Source organism: Pistacia vera, unplaced genomic scaffold (assembly GCF_008641045.1).
Source record: "Pistacia vera cultivar Batoury unplaced genomic scaffold, PisVer_v2 Contig143, whole genome shotgun sequence".
Taxonomy (NCBI): domain Eukaryota; kingdom Viridiplantae; phylum Streptophyta; class Magnoliopsida; order Sapindales; family Anacardiaceae; genus Pistacia; species Pistacia vera.
Window position 1 is genome coordinate 989,755 of NW_022195500.1, and position 23,301 is coordinate 1,013,055.

Consider the following 23,301-nt stretch of genomic DNA (forward strand, 5'->3'; position numbering starts at 1 on the left):
TTATATCCCATTATGAAACTTCAACTTCAATCTGGTTTCTGCAACTAGGTATAAGAAAAGTTCAAAAATTTTGCAGAAAATTTTAAAGAATTATGTTACTGGGATTACTGATTATTCCCCATGTACAGTTCATATCAAACATGGGGGAGACAAATTTTTGACAAGTAAAACTAGAGGATATACTACATTATTGGACCAATAAGAGCATTGCAATTTGTTTTATTAATACGAGATATTTTATGAAATTTTACTCTTGATAATATAAGAATTATTCCAACATAAGTAGATTTTGGAATTACAATGTGCTATTATGGTTTCCCTCAACACAAAGAGCATAAAGGAGAAAAGTTTTGTAGATGGGTCTTTGGAGGCTTGAGCAAGTTGAGAAAATATAATATCAAGCAAGAAAGAGGATGGAAAGTGGGGGAAAAGTTGGTATCCTTTCTCCTGTTATGTCTCCTCAGCAAATCTTAAAATGGTGGGACAATTACATCACATTAAATAAATATGTAAGTTCATTTTCTTATTTAAATTAATGATCTTATGATTATTAAGATTTTAAATGTAATTTGATATCATATTAAAAATTTGAAAATTATCATAGTTATTTTAGTTTGATAATGTTGTCCAATCAATAATTAAACGTCGAATATTTGGAATCTTGAATTGCTTTATACTATTTTAGATTCTAATTTAACAGTAATTACAGGTATGTGAACATGAAACATACCAGAACCCTAAACACATTTATACCCAAAACCCCAGCTGTTATTCTCTGAGAGTTGATAATGAAATTTGATTAAAACAAGTTTAAGTTTGTTAAAAAGACAAATTGGAAACTTGAAAGTTGATAACTTTATGTTAATGGGTGTCAATCAATGATGAAAAATTCATAAACAAATGATTGAAAGAAATATTTTTTTCTTTTACAAATTTAGGTTATTCCTTTGTTTTCAGTAATATTCTTATAGTTTTTTTTTTGTTGTGCACAAGCATAGATTCTCTCCATGTTACAAATCAAGAAATGGATGAATGTGCTCTGCCTGCCTCTGCTACTCTGCTTTGATTCTCTGCTAATAAAAAGATATCTTGCTTTTGTCATTGTCTTTTTAGCCGCTTACTTTTCATGGATGCCCTTTCACCTCTTTTGAGTTTCTAGGTGGTTTTAGCACATTGTGCAGCTAGCTGGTGTACACTCTATCACTCATACCTACTCATGCATATTCATCTCTTTTATTCCATTTTTTCACTATAAATACACCCTTCTCTTTCTCCTCCTTTTATCATCCCATTACATTTCCACTCTCTTCTTACTCTTCGCCTTTGCTCCCTCTTTTCCCACTTTTTCCAAAGAAGCGAATATGAGCTATTCACATCATACTATGGGTTCTGGTTTGTTTCTTTTCTTTCTTTCAATGATTAGTTTTATATTTTTTATTTCTTCCTTAACTTGCATGGAGTCTAGATTGCTAATAGTTGCAAGAACTGATTTTTTTTAGTTCTTTTTGTTGTGTCCTATATTTTCTTCTGAATTTCACAGCCCAGTTAAATGGGGTTTCTTACTTTCTTTTGTGTGTAGATTAGTTCAATTTTTTACTCAATGGCGATTGTTGTTCCATTTCTGAGGTTTTCCCTGTCGTGTTCTATTCTTTGGATTTGAATGATTTCCGAGAAGTGATATTGTCGCTGCAAATTTTAGGTAGTAGAACTGCTAGAAGGACATTTGAGTTTGGGAGGACTTATGTGGTGAGGCCCAAAGGGAAACACCAGGCCACTATAGTTTGGTTACATGGCCTTGGGGATAATGGTTCCAGGTATTTTTTTTTTTTCATATTTTTTATATTGTTGCATTCCTATTCTTACAATGTTGTAATTTCTTGTTTCACGGATTGTTGTGATTTAGTTGTTAATATCCTGTTTACATGTAGGACTCTTTCTTTTTGAATCCGAATTTCTGTTCCTTTCCATGTATAAAGAGGAACTTTGTATCTGGGTACATATGTACCTGGTATTGACAGTATTGCTTGAGTGTTTATAGAGCAATTAAGTTGGTGGTCACTGTTTGTGTGAGCTTCATTTGTTCACATTGTGATTTGCCTGGAAGCAGACTCAAGATATTTGTTGTCTGTATTTGATGCTTAATTTGTTTTTCTTTCCGTATTAGTGTCCAAAACCTATATTTTAAGGCTCGACTTTTTGGTTGCAAAAGGAAGAAAAAGAAAGGCAGTTTGAGAAAGTCAGCATCTTGGCATGTTCCAAATTGAGGGCCCATATGATGTTATAGTTTTTCTTTGTTGAGATTCTTTTGGATGTTTTCTCACTCGAATAAATTTGATAGGATAGAGCAGCGGCGCCGCGAAATTATATAGATTTGATTATTCTTCCTTCCCTTTTCTTGTTCAGATTGATGCCAAGCTTAACTCAAGAAGCCATAAATAGAGAAAGTGCACATGTCATATTCATTTATGGGGGACCACAAAATGTTCTTGGTTCTTCTGCCAAATGAGTAGCCATTCATGACCTTTTAACAAAGGATATTCATACTAATACAGTTAAATTCATGTTTTTTCCTGAAATTTTCTGTAAATTGGAAATGGTGAACTCATAATCCTCAATTCAAGGTGAAACTGGGTTTATATTTTTTATTGGTAAACTGTGAGCAGATGGTCATGTTCACATAATTCTGGTTTTCTGCCTTGAGTAGCTACTTTAGCCAAATATTGCGGTCCCAATACTCTAGATGATTATGCAAATTACATCCCTCTTAGATTTTGGTTGTCAACTTCTAAGGGTGTCCCGTAACAGGATTATCATGTAGCATATTAAAATAATTGCTTGTTGCTTTCTTCTATTTTTCTCAATCTCTATTATGGAGGTGGTGGAGTTGGACATTTGTTTCATTCATGATAATATAAAAATTACAAAAGTTAAAGATTAGGTTTCTCATTCAGTCTTCTATTTGGTTGCAGCTGGTCCCAGCTATTGGAAGGCCTTCCTCTGCCAAATGTAAGTATACATATAATTTTTGTTATCCATAAGTTAACATTTTTATTTATGTATATCTTACTACTTCCTTTTGTCCTCTGGTGATTAAAGTTCATGGATTTAATTATTCGACCGATATGATGCCATCCAAATTTATATATAGTAATCTGCTGTCATTCTATGATGCAGATTAAATGGATTTGCCCAACTGCTCCTACTCGTCCTGTGGCTATACTCGGTGGATTTGCTTGCACTGCATGTAATATTGATTGACTCTCAGGACTCTCTTCTGGTTGATTAAATGAGAATTACATATCTTATATTTTATTTTAAATATTAAAAAAAAAAAAATTATCATGCTTTGATACTAACCGAATCATGTAAATTGCTTCTTTGATGTACATCAGGGTTTGACGTAGGAGAGCTTTCAGACAACAGTCCTGATGATTGGGAGGGTTTAGATGCTTCAGCAGCACATGTTGCAAACTTGTTGTCAACAGAGCCAGCTGATGGTACTTTCCAAGGCCATTTTTTGAAATTAACTACCTTACATGATTACAGTCATTTCTCTTTATGAATAATTGATTATGAGCTTCTGTAAATTCCCATGTATTTCTTTAATCAACTTACGCAACAAATATACCATTTCAAAGATGAACTTCAGTTCCCAGCATATCTTTAAGAAGCCATGTTTTTTAATCATCACATGTACCATGTGACCTGAACCGAAAGTTCTAAATATCATGTGCTAATATTAGTTTCCACTGTAACTTCTTTATGCCATTTGTTGTTCTTTAAATTATATTAAGTGAATTGTTGTTAGCAGTATCTAGTTTAAGTTAATTTATAAACTGATGTGAGGTCAGCTTATTCAATTAATGGCCTTCACATTATCTTACAATTTTGTTTTCCTTTTTGACAGTTAAAGTCGGTATTGGAGGCTTCAGTATGGGTGCTGCAATGGCCCTTTACTCTGCAACTTGTTGTGCTCTAGGTAGGTATGGAAATGGAATTCCATACAGTGTCAACTTAAGGGCAGTCGTCGGGCTCAGTGGCTGGCTTCCAGGTTCAAGGTGTGACAACATTCAGATATATCCTTCTCAAATAAATGTTCATCTATGTCCTTTTTTATGCACAAGTTTCTGTATAAGATGAAAGTTACTGGTAAAACATATAATAACAGTTCATAAATTACCTTTGTCAAACTTAGATATCAACATGGATCATAACATTTATGCATTACATGAATCCGTTGAGCCACAGCAGATATGAAAAGGATATCGATAACACTCAACACATATCTGAAAATTTTTCTGATATTTGTTTGCTAAACATTATTTTGATACAGGAACTTGAGGAACAAAATAGAAGGTTCAAATGAGGCTGCAAGACGTGCGGCGTGCTTGCCCATTATGCTCAGTCATGGAACTTGTACGTATATCCATCTCTTACCTGTGAATACCAAAAGTTATGCACGAATGACTGTTAAGAAGCGTTCATGTAAAAATAATTCAAAAATGAATATATAGGAAAGCCTCCCCCTTTACTTTAAACACCGCCATAGAACTTTTCTGCAAAACTTTTTTATTGTGGTCTATACATGAGTGCAATCAAAACCTTTTTGCTATAATGAATTAATACCAAATGTTATTTTGTTGCAGGTGATGAAGTAGTCCCCTTTCAATATGGAGAGAAATCAGCCAACTCCTTAAGTGTAGCAGGATTTCGACACCTTACGTTCAAATCTTTTGAAGGGTAAGTATTGATGTCTTTTCTATGCAAGAATAGACCCATGATTAAGTTTTTAGAAAATAGAAAAGAACTTACTGAGTAGTTGGGTTTTTATTGTGCAGGCTTGGTCATTACACAGTTCCTAAAGAGATGGACGAGGTCTGCAATTGGCTTGCTGCAAGGCTGGGACTCGAGGGGTCTCGTGCATAGTTGTAGCACAACATCAGTTTCTAGTTAAGCATAACATGAGGAAGCAGTCGGAAGCAATAACATGGGAGAAAAATGACAAAGCTTATGTACAAGTAGTTAGTAAATAGAAATGGTTCTCGGGTATATGGTATAGATAAATTAAGCTTCCTAATTTTCCCGTTTTCTTGTTGGTCCTAACAATAAAAATTTTGTATGCATTTTTCTTATATTTCACTTGTAGAGCATAGATGATAATGAATTTAGTCAATTCTACTTTTGGAGCATTTTTGTGCATTCATTAATGCAATAATCAATCTAGTAGACTTTGGCTATTATTGTTTATGGATTCTAAAATCAATTAAACAACCTTATTTATGAACATGAGTAGCAGAATCCATGGGGCATAGCTCTACATAATCCTGTAATCTGCATTCAACATACTTTAATAGTGAAGAACATCACTAAAATCTACCACATGTTTGATGAAAAAAATTGCTTGTCGATGTTCAATGTTCCAATAAAAACAAAATGACAGAATCGCAAAGTTGGCCAGCAGAAAACGGCAGAACTGTTTGATATTATAGATCTATATACAGATGATAATTACAGGAAGTCCTTTCACCAGAGGCTACTGGCGCTGCAACACTATAGAACTCTACCAACACTCCTATAGCAGTATCTGGGCAATACAAGTTTTCATAGCTTGTCCGAGAAAAAAGCAGTTATCGACTTACAGATTACATAGTGTGCTTTTGAGAATAAAACCCAGCTATATAATATTTTATTATAATGTAATAAATAAAACTGTTGTAACTAAACCATTCTCTAGCTCTGTAAATCAATGATCACTGGCTTCACCTTTCAAATCACTGCGGCCAGTATCATTTTTTGACTTCATGTATGGAGTAAGAGGAGGGAAAGATGGCATAGCCTGCAAAATGAATTTGCGCCCACTTCGCAGGCCTGGAGAAGAGCTTGACCTCAACTCCTGTGATCGAGATTGTGGAGGAGATACACGTTTCTGATTTGGTGAGCTAACCTTGATTGTCTTGGTCGGTGTAGAAGTTTCCTTGAGTGTCTCAGGCATATCATCATCTTTCAGTAAGTCATGGAAGGCACTGTCAGAACTGCAGCCATGACCAGCACTGCTCTCGCATAAATGTGGCATAAAACTCATTGAACTGTGCCAATGGCGGTGCCCAGATGATGACTTGAGAGTACTTCCCTGATGCAATTGAGCATGTGGAACTTCTTGATAGTCGCTTATAGGTGAAGCTGAAGAAGCCAAAACCTTTGCATATGGAAGAGACAGTGGGGTGAAATGGCTTATATCTGGAAGATCTTCCCATCTTGGCGAAAACTGTTTTAATGTCCCAGACTTGGTGCCATCAGCAGATGGATTATCCCATCTTTGAACTCTTCGGTATACTGAATCTGCAATTACACATTGTGGAGAAGTGTTTCGACAACTATAAGAAAAAAATAAAAAACATATCTATTTTGAAACAAATGGTTAATCAGTTTGTTCATAATGCAGTTCATTATATATTACGTAACATGTTCAAATCAAACGTAGTACTGACTGATGCAGAATAAGCTGACACTCAACAGACTCGACCAATCATCAATTGAAATGCCTAGACAACTGAAAATATGTGTAATGCACAGATTCGCAAGGATTTCAGAAGGGCAAATAATGCTGCTGATAGTTCAGATAAAATATAATTGTTCTCTACATGAACTTTTGCTAGAAAATTCTGAAGGCGAAAGCTGGTATCTGATTTAATTTCATGTACTGAAAAAGTTCAATAAGTTCATCTGATGAAGAAAAATAAACTATAATATTTTACTGGATAGACTGGAAGGAGCTAAAGATTGAAAAATATAATTCTGACCTGCCTTCTTGCCGAATGAATTACAACAATCCTCGCACCGGCATCCATCAGAGCATCCAACGTTAGCCTAGAATATAGGCAAAAAAAAAAAAAAAGAAATTGTATCCAATCAGAATGATCAATGGGCCAATTTGTGCTAACTTCCCATCCAATTTCCTGATCACAACTCAAGTGTCAGGCCTTTCCTTTTCAAATTAGTAGAAAATTTTGACAACCATAATCACAGTAATTTTGGAAACTGGGAGACCCAATTGGGCAACATGTTTAGAGATATAAACCTTGCTGCTAAGCTAAGAATTGAAGAATTAATTTTGAAATAATAGCAACCCACCAAGGTATTATATACCTGATAGCATTCACAATATTTTTTAAGACACTTAGACTTCTTGCAATTGCATCCTCTTTTGTGCCTGGCTGAGGCCGGAGTTGTCCAGTTTCCATCTTCCTGCAAAGGTTTCTCAAATCAAAGTACTTAAAGTTTCACAGAAATAGAACAAGACGGATACAAAGGAATTACCACAATATTTGCTGGTGAGTTGGTGGCATGCTTAACAATCTTTGGAGCAAATGCAAGTGGATCACGCGATTCAATTTGTTGTCGCAAATCGAGAACTGTGTCTTCATATTCAGGCTTGTTAAAACAGTCTTTACATGCACAAGAATCAACACAAAAGACCCCAGCTGCAAAGCACTCGCAGTAACTGCCAATGACCAAAAATACCAGTTGAAACAAATGGCAAATGTACAGGGTGGTTTTTATTATGCCATTATTTTCTAAACGAAGATCTGAGGCTGGAAAATGAAAGAAGTCTAAATGCATATCAACTTCTAACATTCACTTAAATGTAGACTCTATACGTGCTACCTGCAGACTTACAGTTTCAAGCATTTGGACCTCCTACAGTTGCATCGTTTGCAGCCATCACCTTCACCAGCGTTTATGGCCTTTTTCCTGCATCACACATTCTCAAGTTAAACAGCCAATATAAATAAAAGGTTAAATATCAAAATGATTAAATGAAAGAATAAATGTGTACTTGCCTTTTTGTCTTGGGGCTCACTTGGTTTAACTCCTCAACCCTCTCAGTATTTCGTGAAATGAGTATCCTGCACTCAGAGGAAACTCCCTGCTTAGAAGGAGTCATATGCAGAGAATCACACAGTGATTTCATACTTTCATTACACTGAGAAGCAGCAGAACCGGTTTCAACAAAAGTTTGATTATCTTGCTGATAATTGTCCACATGAGCATGAATTTCCCCAGCTTCAGGTGAGAATAATGATCTATTTGAGTCCTTTGCTAAACAATCCCTCCGCCCATGATCTTTAGAACTCATATAACCAGACAATTTCAAACGTGGAATAAGATCTGAGTCCATGGGCCCTGATCTGCCAATGCTTTTTAAATGCAAACCACTATCAGATGGAATGGGACCTGAGATGGCAAGGCTTCTACTATGTTGATTGGAACCAACAAATTCAGATGAGCTGAAAGAAGTCCAAGAAGCTATAGTTGGGGAGTAGCTGATTGACTCCCTACCGTTGGACACCTCTCCTGGATCAACATCAGAAAATATCAAACTCTCCAAGTCTGTATGGCTAGCAGGTACCTTTGAATTATCAACTTCTTGAATTACATTGTGAGAACTATGGCTCTTATGAGTAGTAGTACTCTTGCAGACCACTGGAGCCTCAAACTGAAGATGTCTACGTATACCACGTTGGTACAAAGTAGCCTCCTACATTTGATTAGAAAAGTTAACGACTGCAAAGTGGATAAGAAAAACAAATTGCAATTTGGCAGTACTTGCCTTGTTTCAAAAAAATATGTGAAGAATGATCCTTGTAACCAGTACAATAAATAAATTCAACTTCTTCCAACTTGTCATCATACATACTCTTCCTAGGAATGATACAAGGCAGGAACTAAAAGTATTGCAAACCATGCTCTTAAAAAGCACTTGCATTTGCCCACACCGCATAATAAATTCTTAACAGCCAAATAAATATTGTTTTAAACTTGAAACTAAGGCTGCTTCATAAAGCGATAAACATATATTCAATACTATCACTCTAAAAATAGAATGCACAAAAACTATTTATATCCTCTCAATAATTGGTTTCAACATCTCATGAAAAACAAAGAAAAAGATACCCTGTGCATAGCATGATGTAATATAAACAAGGCTAGTATCTGTAAAATTTATCAAGGAAGATTTTTAACTCAATTTTATAATGCCCAAGGGAGAACTGGACAAGGAAAACTTTTATATTTTCTTAGAAAATATTTGCACATGAAACCTTAAAAACACCACTTGTAAGATTGTTTTCTACATAGATAAGAGTCCTTGTGGATAAATGGTGAGTAGGAATCAGCTAGAATCTTTTTTTGATGCCATTTAGTCCCAAAAAAATGAAACCATGTCATTTAAATGCTAAGGTCTCCAACAAGCATAAGTGTCCAATAGTTAACAACATCAACAGAGAAGAAATGGTAATGCTACGTGAAATAAAGAAAGAAATATAACTCAAAGGTGATTAAGCAAATAGCTTGACAAGACTTCCATTGACTTAGATAGAAACAATGGCCCCAGTTACTCTCTGGCTTTCCTTCAGTTACTGGTGTCTTGTCTAAGATTAAAAGGTCTTTGAATCAAGCAGTAGACGTCAAGTAATAATACCTATTCAAGATGCAATTCAAATATTTCATTAGGCAAATCAAGATTCTGTAGTGTTTGAACCAAAATTTGAGGGTTTGGAGTGGGAAATAGTGATGTAACATTCAGTTCTTGAATTATAAGTTAAAAATGGAATCAGTCAATTTACTAACGTCTAGTTTTATAATACAGAATTAAGCATTGACTGCTGCAAATTCCACCTTTTCAAGCTCAAGAAATGATGTAAACAGCACTCAACAGAAAATATTGTGCGTAACACCATCAAACATGACAGGCAGCATAAGATATAACTTACTTTCAATAAATATTGTTTTACACTAAATCATGAAGTCATAAATAAGTAATCATGGTATTCAATCTATTTCAAAATTCACAAAAGAGTACACTAATCAAGCAATAACGAAGAAGGCAAAGGTATCAGTCTCTTGTCACTATATAAATGAAACATGAATTTTAACATGACAACATAAAAGAATTATCCACCAATCGAAATAAAATTTAGAACAGATTACAATTAATGCATCACTAGCAGTATATAATGACACATATATACCTTAAAGGATCCTTTTGACACTGGTCTTGAGCTGTCTGAACAATCTTGATGGGCTTCAACGCTCTGCAAAGATTCAGGCAACAACTGGCAACTTCCATCCTGTTCATTATGTTGAATACCTGCATTCTGCAACTTAACAATCTAAGAAACAGCATTGCAAAATAACTCAGTGGATAAGGCCTTTTCGAATCAAAATTCACTATTTCATGGTTGTTTTCGTTCAGATACATTGGAAAATAGATACGTTTTCATATATAATTACCTGAGTCACATGCTGCTCAGGATTTTCTGCACCAGAAACAGGTAACGTACTAGACTCAGCCTGATAATCTGCAGTTTCAACCAAATTCAGTGAACTAGGCATATTGACTCTAGATTGTTCGGGCAACATAAGGACGTAATCCTCTGGGTTTCCATTATTAGCATCATTAACTTTTCGAATGTTTTCTCTGGGGCCAGTAAAGCCACATCGTAACAATTGGCCCACATTATTAGTAGGTTGCACACGTAAATCAGCAGAGATCTTAGAGTCTTCAACCTCTACAGGATCAGTCAGATATTCATCAACACACGCGGAAGGACTCGAAGGCTGGACTTCCTTTTGCAAGCAAGCAATAAGTTTGTTATTCACTTGATTACTGTGATATCCATAAACATCTGAACCTCCTGCATCTACATCATTGCTGACATCATGTAGATAAAAACCTTCAATTGACTGAATGAAGTCTTGGACATTTTAGACTTCAAAAATTTTAGACTAAAAAGAGAATTACACCGTAAAAGAACATATGATTCAGTGCTGTATCATTATTAATATTTTGATTATTCCGAAGCACTAAAAGAATTAGTTAAACAATACCTTTTCAAAAAGCTGGTTTCTCGCTGCAGATCTACATGGGGTGATCTAAAAACTGGTGGTGGAGTTGGAAAACGAGATTCAAAAAACCTCTGCGCATAACGTGCTGCTTTAACTGACTGTATAGGAGAGAGATTGCTAAGATAATTGAAAAAAGGAGAATCCTGGAATTACAGGAGGAAAAAATAATGATTAACCATTCAACTCAAAATTCCATAATTCAATTCTAAACTTCACTGAGATGACGAGCAGTCAACACCAATAATGATTATTCAGAGACAGGTTCTATATATGATTGCAAAAAAAAGCTCTAAACTTTATATCTTGTGTCGTTCCGTTAGCCACTGAATGAAATTTCAAACTTGACTTTTTCAAGTGCTCTGATGTTATACTGACTCAGAAAACTTAATGTTCATCAAGTTGGTTTTTGTTTCTACCCTTTTCAGTAACCACAGAGCACATTAAACTTAATCCTTTTACCAAGTTTTGACTTAACTACAAAATCAACAAAAACCTTAAGCCAATCCCCAAAACAGATCAAATAATAATTAAATGAAATTCAATCGTTCTTAACTATTAAATCCATGGTCAACTTTACAAACACCACTGATATTAACATTAAAAAATTAAAAGTTGCTGCTTTATTTGGTTGCTGAGCAACATTATAGAGATCGACCATAAAATAAATAAAACCAAATAATTACAAAAATAAATAAATAAATAAATAAACTTTAAAGCCTAATCACTGAAAACCCAAATCGCTTAATGAAACATTTTCCTACAAATACAACATTTAACTATTACAAACACTAAAACGAAACGATGACCTGCTTAAACAACAAACGATCGATCTAAGCACCGAAAACGAAAAAAATAACGATGCCGTAAAAGCAAAAAACAAAACAGTGGAAATGGAGACAACTTGAACCGCCGGAGACGAAGCTGATGTGATGATGAAATAGCTTTGATACGATCGCTTTCAGGCGATTCCATAATGATTTGAACGATTGAAACCCAATATATTCACGCCGCATTGTATTTTTCTTCCGTGCGAGAATTTTGCGGAAAAAGTGAAATTGCTTTCTATCGTTATTTTTTGAACCTGAACACGGAGCGGGAAATGTGTTTATTTTTATATTTAAAATGTTTATTATTACAGTGGGCGGAGTTTTGGGCCTGGACCATTAGGCCCTTGAAACCTTGGCCCATTGAGCTTTCTATTTTTGAGATTTAAATTTGGGATTTATAATCATTTTCAAGAGATTTTTTTTTTTTTTTTTTTTTTTTTTTTGTAAACCTGTATGTTAGAACATTTTATGTAGCACTCGCTGATTTAAAAAATTTGATTTGAAAAATGTTGAGAGTTAATACTTTTTTTAGGGTTAAATTGATTAAATTATCAATAAATTTGAAGTTAATTGAAGACAATTATAAAACAACAGATGCTCTCATAAAAAGGCAAACACACAAGAGTTAAGTTGCATTTCAAACGAGTGAGTGCTTACTATTTACTATAGAAAAAAAATAGTTAGGGCTCATCCGAAACCGAAACAAGCGTTTACAAAAAAGGCTAAACACATAGGGTTTATTATTAAAAAAAAAAAACTTTTCAAAAACTATATATATGTATATACTTGAAAAAATGTAACAAAATAATCATAAAATGGATTTATATCATTTTAAATTTTAAATTGAACTTTAAGATAATATCTAAAGCTAATTTTAAGAATTTCCAACAAAATATCAAGAATCTTTATCTAAAAATAAATAAATAAATATTAGAGTTTAGTTGCAATTAGCCAATTACGCATAAAACTAGGCCGTCGGGCCACGGGCTTAAACAAAATACGGGCGGGTTTCATTTTCGTAGTCGGGTCACTCGGCCCACAGCGTCGTCTTCTCAGTCAATAAACCCTAAACAAAAACCTTAACACTCAACAACAAAAGCGAGAACTCAACGTTACACTCTCCATTTAATTCTTCAATTTTCCCTCACTTTCCCTCACTTTATTGCCATCCAAACAGTCCGCCTCCCCCACACTCATGAACTACCGCTTTCAGAATCTCCTGGGCGCCCCCTACAGAGGCGGCAATGCTGTCATAAGCCAGAACACACAGCTAATTTCACCGGTCGGTAACCGAGTGTCAGTCACAGACCTTATAAAGTCCCAAACCGTGACTCTCCCCGTCCAATCATCGTCCAACGTCTGTCGCCTTGCCGTGTCACCGGACGGCACGTTTCTCTTGACAGTTGATGAGAACCAGCGGTGTCTCTTTATTAACCTCCACCGCCACGTGGTCCTCCACCGTGTCAAATTTAAGTATCCTGTCAATGCAATTCAGTTTAGTCCTAATGGAAAATATATCGCCGTTGGCACAGGTAAATTGTTGAAACTTTGAAGGTTAAGAGTTTTAAAAAGGAAAAATGTTTTTGTTTCTATTTAATGGAGGTTAACGAGTTGCTCTTGGAGAAGAACTTTGATGAATGCTTTGCTGAGAAGAAACATTTTTGAGTCAGAATTTGAAGTGATTTCTGAAAAACTACTTAACGTGTGATTTTCCTGAAAGCCCTATCACTCCTAAAGTAGGTTTTTTTGGGGGTAAAAAGCTTCCAATCACAACCTTAATTCCATAAATTTTTATTTCCAACATGTTTGTAGAGATTTCTTTAGCATTTGAATTTGTTTATTTAGTAGATTTGTAATTGTGCTTTAGATGAGGTTTTTTTTTTTTAAATTTTTTCGTATATAGGGTGATTGTATCATTAGTTCTATTTTAGGCTTAGTTATAACTTTTTAAATGTATCTACAGGTAAATTAGTTCAGATATGGAGATCACCAGGGTTTAAAAAGGAAGTCTTTGCCTTTGAGTTAATAAGGACTTTAGCTGATTGCAATGATAAAGTTACTGCATTGAATTGGAGTCCTGATTCTAAGTATTTGCTTGTTGGGTCGAAAGATTTGGCTGCAAGATTGTTCTATGTAAAAGAAAAATTAAAAGGTGTTCATAGCAATAAGCCTTTTTTACTTTTAGGTCACAGGGACTCAGTTGTGGGTTGTTTTTTCGGTGTTGATAAAAAGAGTGGTAGGGTAAGCAGAATTTTTACAATTGCTCGTGATTGTTATATATTTAGTTGGGGTTATAGTGGCAATGATGGTAAAATTGATGAAATTAGTGAGGAAGGTTCGGAACCTCCATCACCAGGTACTCCAGGGAAAGAAAGTGATGGAAAGAAGAGGAAGGATTTTGATGGAAAAGATGGTGATCTATGTGAAGAGGAGTATTTGCATAAGCAGAAATGGGAGTTATTGAGAAAGGATGATTTTCCTCAGGCACCTGCTAAGCTAACAGCATGTGATTATCATAAGGGGCTTGATATGCTGGTTGTGGGGTTCTCAAATGGTGTGTTTGGTTTATATCAGATGCCTGATTTTGTGTGTATTCATTTGTTATCGATTTCAAGAGAGAAGATCACTACAGCTGTTTTTAATGAGCTGGGGAACTGGTTGACGTTTGGGTGTGCAAAGCTAGGGCAGTTGCTTGTCTGGGAGTGGCGATCAGAGAGTTATATATTGAAGCAGCAGGGGCATTATTTTGATGTTAACTGTCTTGCATACTCACCAGACTCACAACTATTGGCCACTGGTGCAGATGATAACAAAGTCAAGGTATTTTATTTATTCATATGCAAAATATTGTGTGATTTGGAATTATATGTGTATACATGCTATTTAATTGTCCATTGCAGGATCGTATGCTGCTTCTACTTAGCCAACTAACATGCATCCTTATAAATATATAATATTTTCCTATATTATGTTGTAGATAACAATGTACCATACTCACTTCCCTCCAGTCGATTGATTTGGTAGTATCATTCATGATGTGCAATTATTTTGGTTTCTCCATTTGTGCTTATTGGTCTGTTGGATGAAAGATCTAATAGCTGATGTTATTAGCTCCTGTTTAACTATAAAAATCTTTATTTTATTCAGTTCACTGCAAACTAGTTAGCATTTTGCACAAACATTGTGTCATTATCTTCAATTTAACATTTGAGTATAATTATGTATTTCTCTGGAGTATTATGTCAATGAATTTTTTTTTTCTAATAAAAAAATAGGATTGTTGTGATCCTATAGGTGATTTTTTTTTTTTTTTTTTTTTTTTAACGTCATTTCATGCTAATCTGTCAATGATTACCTTCCTATTTTAAAATTTGTATGTAAAATTCTTTAACTCATGTGCAGGTTTGGACCGTTTCATCAGGCTTTTGCTTTGTGACATTCACTGAGCACACTAATGCTGTCACTGCTCTCCATTTTATGGCCAATAACCACTGCCTTCTAAGTGCATCTCTGGATGGTACGGTTCGTGCATGGGATTTGTTTCGCTATAGAAATTTTAGGACTTTTACTACCCCTTCTTCCAGGCAGTTTGTTTCTTTGGCAGCAGATCAAAGCGGCGAAGTTATTTGTGCTGGAACTCTAGATTCATTTGAGGTACATTTTCTTATCACTAAGAGATTTTGATAGTGCTCTGCTATCATAATTTATCTTCCCTGATTTCTTTGTAATGTGTATATTGTAGATATTTGTTTGGTCAATGAAAACAGGCCGTTTGTTGGATATTCTAAGTGGTCATGAAGGTCCTGTCCATGGCTTGGCATTTTCTCCTACAAATGTGAGTTTGACTTATCCTTTGATCAAGTGCTTACACTGGTTAGACGTGCCAATGTTTCATTTGACCTTTTTCTCTGAACCTGAAGTGTTTTATTTAAAAAGCTTTACACTCATTTCCTTATGGTTTTCTTCTTGATTCTTTTAGTTTATCTAACTGGTTTCAAGTGATTCTCCATACCTTATAGACTATTCAGATATTTTATCTTATCTTTTGACTCATGAATAGCTTAACAAATTTGTTCTGTTTTCACATGTAGGCTGTTTTAGCTTCATCATCATGGGACAAAACTGTTCGCTTGTGGGATGTTTTTGAAGGAAAAGGTTCTGTGGAATCCTTCCCTCACACACATGATGTTCTTACAGTGGTTTATCGCCCAGATGGAAGGCAATTAGCTTGCAGCACATTGGATGGGCTGATTCATTTCTGGGATCCAATTAATGGTGAGTTAATGTACACCATTGAGGGGCGTAGGGATATTGCTGGAGGGCGTCTCATGACTGATCGTAGATCAGCAGCTAATTCAAGTTCAGGAAAGTACTTCACAACATTATGTTATTCTGCTGATGGAAGCTATATATTAGCTGGGGGAAGTAGCAAATACATTTGTATGTATGATGTAGCTGATCAGGTTAGTTTACATATATTATATAAAAGCATGTGAATACATTCTTGCTGAACCTTGTGTTAATGAAGATACGGATTCATCACTACTGCACAGGTTCTGCTGCGTCGATTTCAAATAACGCATAATCTCTCTCTAGATGGGGTTCTTGACTTCTTAAACTCTAAGAATATGACAGAATCAGGTCCAGTGGATTTGATTGATGATGATAACAGTGACACAGAAGAAGGGGTTGATAAACAAACACGAGGGAAGTTAGATTACGATTTACCAGGAGCCATGCCTAATCGTGGAAGGCCCATCATTCGAACTAAATGCTTGAGACTTGCACCCACTGGTCGGAGCTTTGCAGCAGCAACAACAGAAGGGGTTCTAGTTTATTCAATTGATGAATCTTTTATCTTTGATCCCACTGATCTTGACATAGATGTCACACCACAGGTACTTATCTAAACCGTGGAACATATGAAATTTTATGTTGTTATTGATTCTGATACGGCAACCAAAATCTCTTGAAGGAAATTGTTATTTTTTTTATTATTATCATTCATATGTTGCTCACTGGTTACGAATGAAAATCATGGTGAAGCAATAGAAAATCAACATGCATTTAAGTTTAATTGTAATTAACAGGATCACCTTAACTTATTTGCAGGGTTGGTTCTCTACTTAATTTTGTTTTACATTATTTTTTACCTTATTGCACAGGCAGTTGATGCAGCATTAAATGAAGATCAACCAAACAGAGCTTTAATTCTCAGCCTTCGTTTAAACGAGGATAGTCTAATAAAAAAATGCATTTTTGCTGTCAGTCCAGTTGATATACCTGCTGTTGCCTCTTCTATTCCTCACAAATACATGCAAAGGTTAATTGAGGCACTTTCAGATCTTCTAGAAAGTTGCCCACATTTGGAGTTTATACTCCGCTGGTCTCAGGTACTTTTCCATAAATCTTTTTTGATTTCCTCTGTTAATTTTAAATGCAAACCACTTTAAATTGCGAATACGAAATCTTACATGGATTCTGCCGGTTTGTGTCAGGAGCTTTGCAAAACTCATGGTAACTCCATTCAACAGAATTCCAGGAACTTGCTTCCTTCCTTAAAATCCTTGCAGAAGGCAATTACCAGAATACATCAGGATTTAGCAGATACTTGTTCTTCCAATGAATATATGCTTCGATATTTATGCTCTGTGGGTGCTAAGAAGTGATGATTGCTGTACTTTTTCCGGTTGTGACTTGGCACTTATGTGAAATTGGCTAGGGAATTCGGCCGTTTTGTTGTAATGCAGGCCATGGTTAGCATTTGAGCTAACTAAAATCACGCGAGGTATAATTCTCATGTGGCAACAGGCAAGCTGTAAAGAATTCCTCAACACCATCGACAAATAATGCAGTATCCCTTGGATCAAATGCTGCTGTTTATAACAAAATATATGCAGCATCAGACCAGCTGCTTTTTTATTTTCTTTTGTCGTTGGCAATTCATCATGGATGTGTTGTTATACGGTTTTGCTCATGAATCGACAGTGAAACAATTTTGTTGTGAAAACATCAGTCTTATAGATAGGTATTGCTCAATATGCTTTTTCTTTTTTTTTATTTTGTAGTTTTTGTTCTGTTGTGAAAAAACGGTGTAAGGGCATTTTTTAATATTACAGCTAAATTTTTTCATATTTTGTATAGATTTACGAGTTCTGTAATGTGATAACGCGGTATCCTTGAAGCGATGCTGCTGTTCATATCAAAATATATCTAGCATCGGACTAGCTATTGTTATTTCTTTGGTGCTTCACATTGGCAGTTCATCATGGATGTGTTATTAACAGTATTTTAAAACCCGGCCTGACTTGGGGTTTTCACCGGGCCGGATTACCCATTTCAGTATTCATTAAAAACCTTAAAAATTAGGATAATAATTGGCAAACAATTGAAGGTCGGGATGTTGAGGCTTTTGAAGAGAAAGGGTTGGTGAGTGCAATGGTGACGACGAAATTGATTTCCTGAATCGATCGAAAATTGAGAAAAACCGGAGACGGCAACAATCGGCTTTTGTCAGCGATTGGCGAGACGAACGGGAGTAGGTTGAGATGAGTTTTGGTCACAAGGCTGAGAGAGAGGGAAGTGTTTTTGTGGTGATAGATAGGGTTGTCGACGCTAGTAGTAGTGAGATTTGGCTTAGAACGTTGACGTTGGTGTCGGTGAAATCTAGCCAAAATTGAAATGATTTTGGCCAAATCTTGGATAGATTTTATAGGGAATGAGCTCAATGGATGATTAGGATTGCATTTGGTTTGTCGTTGCCATCAACCAATCGACTGCCAATCTGTATATAGAGTTTGTTTGCTAAATTTCAAATCTATAAAAACTTAACTGTGATTTTTAGAAGTGTATTTGTTGAATTTTAAAATTTTTGTCACTCGATTTAACCGGGTTAAACCGGTCAACCCAAGACCCATCAACTTTGTTGAGTTTCACCCAGGTTGGTTATTAATTCAAGACTCTTTAAACGCCTTTGAAACTATTTTGTTATGGAAACATTAGTCTTATGGATAGGTATTGCTCAATAATCAATGTCCATGTTGTAATTTTTCGTTCTCTTGTCATAAAACAAGAATATGGATTTCTTAACTGGAAACCAGTCCTCAAGACTGTTTTGGTAACTAATTTATTTTAAGGTCAACAGTACAAATAGATTGAAATCAACTACAAGGAGTAAGCAAACAATCCCAAGCTTATCTCATGGGACAAGAAACTAAGCAAAAAAGAACACTAGTATCCCATCATTTTTTTGCAGTAACGCCGAAGAATAGTAAACACCTAATAAGTCTATCCCAACACTTGGCATTCAACAGCAGCAATTCATTCTGATTTCTTGTCCGCCGAAATATCTTTGAGCTTCTCTTTCAGCTCGCCGGTCTACATGGGATATAGACCATGGTATTAGAGCAACAAAGTTGCACTTTCATGGAAAGGTACAAATTATGTTCAATAAATATAAAATAATAGTCCTATACCTGGTGCATATTGAGAATTATATCTGAACCTCCAATAAACTCTCCCTTAATAAAAATCTGAGGAAATGTAGGCCAGTTGCTGCATAGAAAGAAATAAGAGATTTTTATAAAACAAGTACAATCTGGGATTGGAATAACGAGAATGTCATACATGTTGACTTGTGTCCTACTCAAAAATCTTTTTTTTTGGGTAAATGGAAATAGTATAAAGAATGAAAGAATGAGACCCCAAAAAGAGAGGCTCTACAAGAGTTTATGCGTCCTGGACATTTCCAGGAACCAAACAAAACACAACAGAAACAAAAAAATCAGCATTTACAATCCTGACAACCAGCAAGCTAAACTCACGGAGGCCTAAAACAGCAGACCAGCAGCACAAAAAAGGCAGGCCTTGCATCAAAACGAAAAAGAGCCTGAACAAATTTACATATGGACACAGCTAACAAAAAAAAAAATTTAAACCACATGTAAGAAGAAATTCTACATATCTATCATGGGAAACATATGTATCTCTGGAAAAAAATTTATCGGACTCTATTGTCAATAAAATTAAAATTTGAAGGAAAAAACCAAGGCAGTAAGTATCTAGAACTATCAGAAACAATCCATGACAAATCAACTATAAAAAGCATGATTAAAATCTTAAGCAGAGGCATCAAGTTTGTGCTAGCAACAAGTAAAATTTTTGCCTCTAGTAAAAGTGATAAAAGAACATTAATATAGTCTTGAAATTGAACTAAAAAGGCACCCTATGTTGCATGTTACCACTGCAGTTTGATAACATCTCATAACACTAAAAAATACAAGCATTTTCTCACCAACAAAAAATTTATGCCTTTTTAGAGCTTTTTCAAGACCATATTTAACATTAGAGTTAAATCCTGTCCACTACTAACTCACCTGAAGGCTTTTACAGCGTCTTTAAGCTCAGCATCCTCCAAAATATTTCTAGCACTTAAAGGAACATCTGCACAGGCCCCAACCATGAGTAAAAATACTGTAAGCAGCAATATATATGCTAAAGAAATCAACAAATCCCATTGAGATAAAAACAATATGCAGAGGCCACTAGGGTAATGTTGAACTTTTATTAATAACCGAATATCCTGTATAATTGACAATTCCTGAAGACCAATTTGGTCCTGCACAGCAATTCTATTACAAACTATTTGAATATTGCATCCAAAATAGAAAAAATTATATCTGATATAGAGGTACCAAAAACGTCAAGTATAGCAATTGAAGGCCTAAATATAAAGAAATCTTTTCATAAACAAAGTTAAGAAAGAAACTAAACTATCTGTAAAAAGTCATGTATATAAAGCTCCAGTGATCACTCGCTCTTAGTTTTGGAAAGACTTGTGCAGGCAGTATCACTTCAGAAGCTCAATAACCCCTTATCAACTTAGTTAAAACTGTCTGTAAATTGATCTTCCGTAACCATTCTCTTGTACTGAGATGCAACTGATCTTTCTATCTAGAAGGAAAGACAAATACTATGAAGACAAAAATTTTATATAAATTATGATTGGCCATCTTGACTAATAATTTAACTTGGTTGTAATCCTAGCTCTGAGGCAATTTAAAATATGCATTTCTTTCGAGTACTGTACATTGAGCTAATAAGATGACTGCCCTTTTCAAAAAGCTGGTTATATGTGTAACATTCACAGCCACATAAAAAACAAACATTTAATGTATTTGAATTTCACATATGACTGAAGAGTTTATCTTGAATCCTTCAGCACAGTTAGAATAAGAGTGTAAGTGCATTCCCAAATAAAAACCAATGTGATGGCTTCTGCCCTCTTTCATAGCAAGTCAATAAGTTGTTTTATAGAAAATATTTCCAACACTGGCAACTGAAGAAACTTAAACAGGAAATGGATAAACAATTATAAAATTCAAGTCATTAGGCTAGAGCACCTACTGTATAGATGCAGAACTCTCACAGCCAGTGAGCTGAATCCACATTGAGGAATCTCAGGAATCCCTTTCATATAAATCATCACAGGGTTTTCTTTGACATCCTACAGCAAGAATCTAATCCCAATTACTGAATGCACAATTTTCATAGAAATTTAATATAGAAAATAATACTAATAATAATAATTTTAGCCAACAAAGCAAAACACAAAGAAGATTCAGAGGAAAAATTAACCTTTTCAACAGCATCCTTTAAAGAAAGGCCAGAGCTCTCAACCTTATTAGTAGGTCTAAAATCTTCATGTGTGTCAGGATCATTGGGCACAGAAGTAGAGTACTTCATTCCATTGTGGTAAAAGGATCCAGATAACTACTAACAATTAAATGCAAAACCATGAAAATATGTTATTGTTAAGACAGCAATAATACACTGGGCAAAACACTTCATGTCTGACAGTGATATACATGATAACACTCCATGACTTCAAAAACATATTTATCACTTAGCTAAGTTGGCACCATTCAGATTCATAATTCAACTAAAGTAAACGCAGAATTTACCCAACCTAACACCCAGAGAAGCAATTAATTCAGAGCTACAACAAGAAAAATAATGAAATAAAAATTTCTAACATAATGCATATTAGATAGTGCTTTTGTAGAAAATGCTTTGTGGGAAAGGACCCATGATTTCAGCAATTATTTCTGACCTAGAACAAGACAAATAATGAAATTAAAAATTTCTAACATCGTGCATATTAGAGAGCGCTTTTGTAGAAAATGCTTTGTGAAAAGCACCACTGATTTCAGCCAGATGATCCAAACTAAACAAGAACGCACACACACAAAAAAAAACTTTGGCATATTTAGAACTGCTTTTGGTGGCATTAAAAGTACTCCCAAACACACCCTTCAACCACACCAAAACTATAAATTCTGATTTCAGCCAATACAAACAAACTCCCATGTATTTTGGAAACATAAACGGACCAAAATCCCTAGTAATCAAATTCTGATAATCAATTACCAAAATATTCAATCTCATAACAAGTGACCTCATAATACTTCATTCATTTTCTACCCAACTCAAATCTTAAACGAACGATAGAATCTTTATTCTTACAAGTCTAGAAGAAGGCCCAACTGGGTAACCTGCGATTCCCTTCAAGATAAAGTTGGACAACGATCTTGCCATGTTGTTATAAACTGAGCAAATAAAAAACCACCGTCTATTAATTACAACGGTACAAGATTTCTTCCATTCCAAATAAACGAAACAAGTTGATATAAAGTAAGAATAGTTTGAAGGGACTCTTCATACACATGGGTTTTGAACAAGTGAAGATTTTAATACCTGAAATTGACACCAAGAGTTGAAGTGGGTTCTCTGTTACTGTTTTAGGGCTTTGGCTTCAGTTCTCTCCAGTTATTTCACTCTTATGTTTATTACGTGTCTTTATTATTATTTGTTATTTTTATCTTGCCTTCAATTTTTTTTTCTTTGGTAAATAAGAATTAGCAAACTTAAAATGCTACAAAAAAAAAAAAAAAAAAAGGAAAAATATTTATTATTTATCATCGGTAACTTTGAGTTTAAAGGGAAAAAAAATAAATAAATAAAAGAATGGAAGAATAAAATTAGCTTATTCTTTTGCATTTTTTTTCTTTCTAATAATTGGGGGTGTCTGAGCCAGTTTACGTGTACTTCAATTAATCTCTCGAGACCTTGAAACTACCGACTGAGTATAAATTCTAATGACCACCTTTATTAACAATCGTAGAGACTCGAACTCGATAGAGCATATTAGAACCATTTGCACTTTTATTAATTAAAATATTGATTTGCTGCAAATCCTCGTTAGTCAATTTAGTTTTGAATTTATATAAAATTACTTGTTTTCTAATGAAAATAGTTTAACTTTTAGTATTTTTGTTAATTTAGAAAGAAAAAAAAAAAACGATTTTTCTCTTCTTATTTTATGTGATTTTAACTATACAACCAATTTTAGTTGTTTAGTCCTAAAATAATATCCAAATATTATATTAAATAAGTTTTTGATATTCTTTTTAAATGCAACACAAATTAATGAAATATTTTTTGGGCCAATGTTTGAACCAAAAAAAATAAATAAATAAAACACCTCATATTTTTCAAGTTAATTATA

General features: G+C 34.6%; 4 protein-coding genes across 4 annotated transcripts; 2 read left to right on the top strand and 2 right to left on the bottom strand.

Annotated features, from left to right (window-relative positions):
• Positions 1 to 1,071: 1,071 nt before the first annotated feature.
• Positions 1,072 to 5,183, top strand: LOC116123542 (acyl-protein thioesterase 2). The gene is made up of 9 exons (XM_031409303.1): positions 1,072 to 1,392; positions 1,700 to 1,814; positions 2,970 to 3,006; positions 3,175 to 3,244; positions 3,393 to 3,497; positions 3,908 to 4,058; positions 4,334 to 4,416; positions 4,647 to 4,740; positions 4,839 to 5,183. The coding sequence occupies exons 1-9, from the start codon at positions 1,362 to 1,364 to the stop codon at positions 4,924 to 4,926; spliced, it is 774 nt and encodes a 257-aa protein (XP_031265163.1). The 5' UTR covers positions 1,072 to 1,361; the 3' UTR covers positions 4,927 to 5,183.
• Positions 5,184 to 5,449: 266 nt separating this feature from the next.
• On the bottom strand, positions 5,450 to 12,096 carry LOC116123574 (CRC domain-containing protein TSO1-like). The gene is made up of 11 exons (XM_031409322.1): positions 12,045 to 12,096; positions 11,810 to 11,829; positions 10,891 to 11,051; positions 10,294 to 10,714; positions 10,032 to 10,157; positions 7,842 to 8,539; positions 7,678 to 7,752; positions 7,318 to 7,501; positions 7,147 to 7,245; positions 6,801 to 6,867; positions 5,450 to 6,339 (listed from the first exon to the last, which is right to left on the bottom strand). The coding sequence occupies exons 1-11, from the start codon at positions 12,094 to 12,096 to the stop codon at positions 5,744 to 5,746; spliced, it is 2,499 nt and encodes an 832-aa protein (XP_031265182.1). The 3' UTR covers positions 5,450 to 5,743.
• Positions 12,097 to 12,889: 793 nt separating this feature from the next.
• LOC116123592 (periodic tryptophan protein 2) lies at positions 12,890 to 17,867 on the top strand. Its single transcript, XM_031409341.1, has 8 exons — positions 12,890 to 13,267; positions 13,699 to 14,555; positions 15,138 to 15,389; positions 15,478 to 15,570; positions 15,827 to 16,198; positions 16,289 to 16,633; positions 16,901 to 17,128; positions 17,234 to 17,867. The coding sequence occupies exons 1-8, from the start codon at positions 12,931 to 12,933 to the stop codon at positions 17,402 to 17,404; spliced, it is 2,655 nt and encodes an 884-aa protein (XP_031265201.1). The 5' UTR covers positions 12,890 to 12,930; the 3' UTR covers positions 17,405 to 17,867.
• A 932-nt stretch (positions 17,868 to 18,799) lies between these two features.
• On the bottom strand, positions 18,800 to 22,614 carry LOC116123581 (monothiol glutaredoxin-S15, mitochondrial). Its single transcript, XM_031409327.1, has 7 exons — positions 22,491 to 22,614; positions 22,260 to 22,342; positions 21,372 to 21,506; positions 21,141 to 21,240; positions 20,111 to 20,177; positions 19,211 to 19,289; positions 18,800 to 19,112 (listed from the first exon to the last, which is right to left on the bottom strand). Exons 2-7 carry the CDS (start codon positions 22,329 to 22,331, stop codon positions 19,056 to 19,058), a joined length of 510 nt encoding a protein of 169 aa, XP_031265187.1. The 5' UTR covers positions 22,332 to 22,342; positions 22,491 to 22,614; the 3' UTR covers positions 18,800 to 19,055.
• Between the last annotated feature and the right edge of the window lie 687 nt (positions 22,615 to 23,301).

Excerpts from the sequence above, each read along its gene's own strand:
- LOC116123542 (XM_031409303.1), top strand. The coding sequence starts at position 1,362 with ATGAGCTATTCACATCATACTATGGGTTCTG. Across the intron at positions 3,007-3,174 it reads AAGGCCTTCCTCTGCCAAAT|ATTAAATGGATTTGCCCAAC; the intron begins GTAAGTATACAT and ends TCTATGATGCAG. Across the intron at positions 4,059-4,333 it reads GGCTGGCTTCCAGGTTCAAG|GAACTTGAGGAACAAAATAG; the intron begins GTGTGACAACAT and ends ATTTTGATACAG.
- LOC116123574 (XM_031409322.1), bottom strand. The coding sequence starts at position 12,096 with ATGGGCCAAGGTTTCAAGGGCCTAATGGTCCAGGCCCAAAACTCCGCC. Across the intron at positions 10,158-10,293 it reads CTGAGCAGCATGTGACTCAG|AATGCAGGTATTCAACATAA; the intron begins GTAATTATATAT and ends GTTAAGTTGCAG. Across the intron at positions 7,246-7,317 it reads ACTCACCAGCAAATATTGTG|GAAGATGGAAACTGGACAAC; the intron begins GTAATTCCTTTG and ends AAACCTTTGCAG.
- LOC116123592 (XM_031409341.1), top strand. The coding sequence starts at position 12,931 with ATGAACTACCGCTTTCAGAATCTCCTGGGCGCCCCCTACAGAGGCGGC. Across the intron at positions 15,571-15,826 it reads TGGCATTTTCTCCTACAAAT|GCTGTTTTAGCTTCATCATC; the intron begins GTGAGTTTGACT and ends TTTCACATGTAG. Across the intron at positions 16,634-16,900 it reads ACATAGATGTCACACCACAG|GCAGTTGATGCAGCATTAAA; the intron begins GTACTTATCTAA and ends CTTATTGCACAG.
- LOC116123581 (XM_031409327.1), bottom strand. The coding sequence starts at position 22,331 with ATGGCAAGATCGTTGTCCAACTTTATCTTGAAGGGAATCGCAGGTTAC. Across the intron at positions 21,507-22,259 it reads TTGGGCCTTCTTCTAGACTT|TTATCTGGATCCTTTTACCA; the intron begins GTAAGAATAAAG and ends AATTGTTAGTAG. Across the intron at positions 21,241-21,371 it reads TAAAGGATGCTGTTGAAAAG|GATGTCAAAGAAAACCCTGT; the intron begins GTTAATTTTTCC and ends TTCTTGCTGTAG.